Consider the following 6,000-nt stretch of genomic DNA (forward strand, 5'->3'; position numbering starts at 1 on the left):
AAAATAAAAATAAAAAATAAAAAAAAAAAGTTTTTATTGCATTGTAAAAAATTTAATTTTTAAAATATAAATAAATATAATTTTTAGTTTCTATAACACAAAAACAAATATGTCAGGAACCAAATCATTAACATCTAAATTTGAACAGTAAGTATATTTTATATTTTTAAAAGTATAAAAGTATTAATCTTAATATTAATATTTTCTTCTTTCTAAAGAGAAATAAAAGACGCTAACGAAGTAAAGACAAGTGGCAAAAAAGAAAGAGTATGGACTCCACATTCTGATGACTCATACACAGTACAAACTAAATTAAAATCTCCACAAGGTCCACCACCAAAGAGATCAATTGCTTCACTTCCATAAAACTATATAATTTATAAAATTCATTCATTAACCAAAACATTATATTATTAAATGTAAATAAATTAAACCTAAATAAATAATATCTGTATTTGTTTTTCTCAATTTTCTTAAAAAAAAATATTTATTTATTTATTTATTTATTGCTTTTTAAATTCGAAAAGGGATTTATGGGAATATCTACTTGCAAAAAGAACTTGATAAATAACATCTAGGAATTTAGCTTGATTACAACTATCAAACAATTGTTTAGTGTTTAATTTTAATATTTCTAAATCTTCTGAGCAATAGTTAATTGAAGTATTGATATTGAATCTTGATAATTTTGAATCACTTGTTTTATTTAAATTTAAAAATAAATTTGAGATAAACTCGAAAAGAAAATCGAAGGGACCAAGGCCAATAGTAAGATCGATTAGATTTCTAGAGCATAAAAACAAGGAGACTAATTCTTCAAACATCAAATTACTTATTCTGGATGGATGCACTGTGCTGTTACAATAATGATTAAATTTAATGATTTGCAGAGTTTTATCATCTTCTTTAAAATGTTTCTTTATCAATCCCCAATATTTGCGGGCCTCCTTGAAACTCCCTTCTATCTCCTTGGAATCTCTTATGTCTAGATCTTCTGTTCCATAATAATCGTTAATATGGAACACTGAATAGCAGTAACAAGAATTTTCACCCAATTTAACTTGATCATCCAATAAGTATTCTAATCTATTGAAACACATTTCCATTGATAAATGTCTGATATTTGGTGATGCTTTTAATATACAATACATTTCTTTTAATGATAGACCATTGTATGGTATTTCATAAAAAACAATATCTTTTAAATAATTGATATTTTTAATACTTTGATTTATTGCTAATTTATTAAATACCTCTATAAAGTTATTTTCGTTATTATTATTATTATTATTATTATTATTATTATTATTATTATTATTATTATTATTATTATTATTATTATTATTATTATTATCACTATCATTTTTTTCTAAAATGTTACCAGATAATTCAATGAATGGAAACCCACATCTTGAAATAAAGAAAATTTGTCTTAATGATTTCTTATAGAGTTGGAAAATATAGAAAAGAATATTAATGTCCGGATTATTTGTTAAAGCTATTGAATAGAGACCTGAAATTTTTTTATTTAGACTATCTATATATTCTTTAGAAGTATGATTCGATACCTTAAGTTCCAAAAGCTTGATTTCTTGGACACTTTCTGGTATCTCTAGACCATCTAAAAATGTAAGTTGTGCAGAGACTGTATTTACATTTCTTAACACTAATTTTCTTAATGACTTTATTTCTCGAATTTTTTCATTTATAAGTTCTATGTTTAGTGGTATATCACGTTCTTTTGAGGATGGGAATGTTTTACGATAAAAACTTGATATTGTTTGGTCATAATGTAATTTTAAAACTTGAATATTTTCAATTTTAATAATTCTATATTGATTATTATTATTGGTAATATCTGTTTCATTTTTGTTATTGTTATTGTTATTGTTATTGTTATTGTTATTGTTATTGTTATTATTATTATTATTGTTATTATTATTGTTACTATTACTATTACTATTTTTCCTATTTTGTCTAAAAATATCTAAGAAACCTTTTTTTTTAACATGGGGTGGTGATTGTGGTTCTTTTTCTTTTTGGTATAAAAGTGTTGACGAGTTTAGATAATTGAAATCTGAAGACACAAAAATATTATCTGATAATGTCTTTAACCATGATTTAGAAACCAACGCAATGGTTAAAATTAATGATTTTATTTGATTTTCTTCTGTTCTATAATTTCCTCCTATAACAATTGGTTCGATGGCCTTACAATAACAATTAATTTCTCTACAAATAATATTTTTAATTAAATATTTTTGTAAATATAATGGTAAATTAATATTATTATTATTATTATCCATTTATTATTTGTATTTTTTTAAAAAAATTTATAAGAAAAAAAAAATTAAAAAATTAATTAAAAAAAAATAAAAATTTAAAAAAAAATATAAAAAAAAATCGTTTATAAAAAAAAAAATAATTTTAAGAGGATTTTAAATATAAATAAAATATTTTTTTTTAATCAATTTTTTTTATTATTTTTTACATTTTTAACATGATTTTAATTGTATAAATAATTATAGAAAAGAATGGAGAATAGAAGAAATTGCTCTTTTTAGAAAAATTTTAAGATAATATAAATATGCCCACAATATTAACCAACGACGATACACCCCTTAAGGAAAAAAAATATTTAAATCAATAAACTTTTTCAATAAATTGATTTTTGAAAATAGATTTTTTTTTTTTTTTTTTTTTTTTTTTTTTTTTTTTAAAAAAAGCTTTTCCACAGTTTTTCCCAAAGTATTTTTAGATTTTTTTTTTGGAATTTATCGAACAATTTTGACTCAATTTTTTTTTTTAAAAATTTTTATAAAGGTCATTCTATTGATTCCTTTTCAAAATTTCATTTTATTTTACCTCCTGATACATCATATTGGAACGAGATTACCTAAAATATTTTATATTTTGGTAAAAAAAAATAAAAAAAAATAAAAAAAATAAAAAAAATAAAACATATAAAAAGAAATGAAAATATTCAAAACTATTTTTTATTACCGGTAATCAACCAATAAAAATAAATAACAAATAATAATAATAATAAAAAATGCAAGAATTTGAATTTTTATACAATAAACCAACTGGATACATAGAACCAGGTAACATCCTTGAAGAATTAAATGAAGGACCACACCCAAAATTATTTACACCTATTAAAATAAGAGAATTAGAATTAAAAAATAGAGTAGTAGTTAGTCCAATGTGCACATATAGTAAGTATTTATTAATTTAAGTTTTTATAAAATTATTATCTAACCATAAAATTAATATTTTAAAAACCAATAATAGGTAGTAAAGAAGGTTATGCTAGTGATTTTCACTTGACTCATTATGGATCTTTTGTTAAATCAGGTGCTGGTTTAGTAGTTGTTGAAGCTTCAGCTGTCACAAGAGAACAACGTATATCATTTAGTGATTTAGGAATTTGGAGTGATGATCATATTCCAAACCTAAAGCGTATTGTAGATTTTGCTCATAAATATGATAGTGTAAGTGTACAATTATCTTAATTAATTTTTATTATTTATTTTTATTTTAAAAAAATATTAAATATATTAATTTATTTTTTTAAGAAAATTGGTATTCAACTTTCAGCTGCTGGTAGAAAAGCATCAACACTTCCACCATATGTAGATAATTCAGAATTTTCACATAAGACAGTTTTAGAAGATGACCCATCTGGCAATGGCTGGAAGGTTTCTGGTATCTCACCAATTGCATGGAACAGTTCAATGGTTGTACCAAAAGAAATGACCAAAGATGATATTGCTGAATTAATTGATTCATTTAAAAAAGCAACCATTCGTTCCATCGAAGCTGGTTTTGATGTTATCTGTTTACATTTTGCACATGGCTATCTTTTAAGTAGTGCTCTTTCACCAACTTCAAATAAAAGAACCGATGATTATGGTGGTTCATTTGAAGGTAGATTCAAGCTTGCCAAAGATATTATTTTAGCCGTAAGAAGTGTATGGAATGGTCCACTTACAGTACGTATATCTTGTGACGAATATATTGAAGGTGGTTGGACTAGTGATGACTCTGTTAGATTTTCATTAGAAATTGAAAAATTAGATGTAGATTTAATAGAATGCTCAAGTGGTGGTAATTCATCTGCTGCCAAAATCAAATCATTCCCACTCTACCAAGTCCCATTGGCTCACCATATTAAAAGATCAGTTTCAAAACTTTTAGTCGGGGCTGTTGGTTTAATTAACAATGCTGCAGACGCCGAATCAGTATTACAAGATAATAAAGCCGATTTAATTTTATTTGGTAGAGGATTTTTAAGAAACCCTTTCTTTACCCTAGAACTAGCAAATCAATTAAACCTTAAAGTTGAATATCCTCTTCAATACGATATGGGTAAATTATGGGGCGGCTTTTTTTAATTTTAATATTAAAAATAAATAAAACATATATATATAAATTAATAAATTAATAAATTAATAATTTAATAATTATAACTAAAAAATATTTCTTAAAACCTATTTATTTATTTTTTTCTTTTTCTATTTTTATTATTTTATTTGAAAATATTTTTAAAACATCATACTAAAAGAAGAAAAATTTTGTCACAAACTAAAAATAAAAAAAAATAAAAAATTAATTTAAAAAAAAATAAAAAATAAATTAATACAATTTTTTAAATTTTTGTTTTTTTTTTTGTTTTTTTTTGTTTCATTTTATTAAAATAATTAATATTTTTGTGAATAAATAATTAAAATAAAAAATAAAACAATAAAATAATATAAAATAGTAATTACAATAACAAAAAGAATATTTAATTAAAATAATAAAGTTTTTAAAAAGTGTATATTTCCCTATGAAGCTACATACAACTCTAATATATATTTATTAAAATATAGAAAGAAATTTAATTTAAAATTATCAGAAACACCTCTATTTAATCACGTATTATATTAAACAATGAAATAAAAATGAATTTTCAACCACAACCTTCATTACAAACTCCGCAACAACAGCAACCCATTCAATCCATTTTACAAAACAATACCCCATCCACACTGCCACCTCAGCAATCAATGCAGCAACCACCTCAACTACAAACACCACCACTACAACATCAAATACAACAAGATAATCCCTCTTCACCTTTTTTTAATAAATTAAAAAGACGAATGGATACAGAAGATAATGATGGATTTCAAACATGTAAAAAATTTTTATCCCAAGCTATGGCTGATAAAATTGGATTTCTTTCAATAAGTGATAATAGCCCAATGTCGCCAAATCAAATTAATGGCTCTCCAATACTAAATAATAATAATTTATTTCTTAATAATAATAATAATACTAATCATAATAATAACATTTTACCACCAATAGATATCAATAATCCATTTAACCTTCATTCATCGTCAATTACAAATAATGTACTATCACCATTTATCCCACCCAAAGAAAATAATGTAAATAATAATAATAACAATAATAATAATAATAATAATAATAATAATAATAATAATAATAATAATAATAATAACAATAACAATAACAATAATAATATAAATAATAATAATGGAGATAGTACAATGATGAAAATAGAAGATATAATTGAAAAAGATAAGGACAAGAACAAGGATAAAGATAATAAAAATAATAGCTCATTAGCAATTGTACCACTTTCATCCTCTACATCTAAATCTTCATCTGAATTATTGGGATCATTAACAAATAAATATAATCCAAACTATAGTAAAAAAGAAATAGATGCAGATAAAGATTTTAAAGATAAAATACAAAACATTACCAAAGTTGAAACTATAAAACCATTAAATGCAATGTTATCACAATTACCTACAATTAAATCCCCTGAAAGGTATTTTTAATAAAACATTAAGCTTATTTATATATCGATTACTAATTTAATAAATCTTTTTTTTTTTTTAAAATAAATTAAGTAAAACAACAGCAATAATATTATATTCGGAACCTTTAGAAGTTATATCGGGATCATAAGAAACGAAATGC

General features: G+C 22.7%; 4 protein-coding genes across 4 annotated transcripts in view; 3 read left to right on the forward strand and 1 right to left on the reverse strand.

The window, feature by feature from the left end:
• The window catches only part of DICPUDRAFT_41979 (uncharacterized protein), a gene marked incomplete at both ends in the record, with an annotated part of 1,269 nt that extends 903 nt beyond the window's left edge, over positions 1 to 366 (forward strand). The window contains one exon of the mRNA XM_003293362.1: positions 219 to 366. Within this exon, the coding sequence (XP_003293410.1) occupies positions 219 to 366 (148 nt within the window). The remainder of the gene's footprint in view (positions 1 to 218) is intronic.
• Positions 367 to 503: 137 nt separating this feature from the next.
• On the reverse strand, positions 504 to 2,306 carry DICPUDRAFT_83965 (uncharacterized protein; the record flags this gene model as incomplete). Its single annotated transcript, XM_003293366.1, has 1 exon — positions 504 to 2,306. One exon carries the CDS (start codon positions 2,304 to 2,306, stop codon positions 504 to 506), a length of 1,803 nt encoding a protein of 600 aa, XP_003293414.1.
• A 746-nt stretch (positions 2,307 to 3,052) lies between these two features.
• Positions 3,053 to 4,891, forward strand: DICPUDRAFT_158258 (uncharacterized protein; the record flags this gene model as incomplete). Its single annotated transcript, XM_003293363.1, has 4 exons — positions 3,053 to 3,218; positions 3,295 to 3,494; positions 3,579 to 4,371; positions 4,875 to 4,891. The coding sequence occupies 4 exons, from the start codon at positions 3,053 to 3,055 to the stop codon at positions 4,889 to 4,891; spliced, it is 1,176 nt and encodes a 391-aa protein (XP_003293411.1).
• A 55-nt stretch (positions 4,892 to 4,946) lies between these two features.
• Positions 4,947 to 5,988, forward strand: DICPUDRAFT_158259 (uncharacterized protein; the record flags this gene model as incomplete). The annotated part of the gene is made up of 2 exons (XM_003293364.1): positions 4,947 to 5,848; positions 5,931 to 5,988. 2 exons carry the CDS (start codon positions 4,947 to 4,949, stop codon positions 5,986 to 5,988), a joined length of 960 nt encoding a protein of 319 aa, XP_003293412.1.
• Between the last annotated feature and the right edge of the window lie 12 nt (positions 5,989 to 6,000).

This window comes from Dictyostelium purpureum, assembly GCF_000190715.1.
Source record: "Dictyostelium purpureum unplaced genomic scaffold DICPUscaffold_423, whole genome shotgun sequence".
In the NCBI taxonomy this organism is placed as follows: Eukaryota; Evosea; class Eumycetozoa; order Dictyosteliales; family Dictyosteliaceae; genus Dictyostelium; species Dictyostelium purpureum.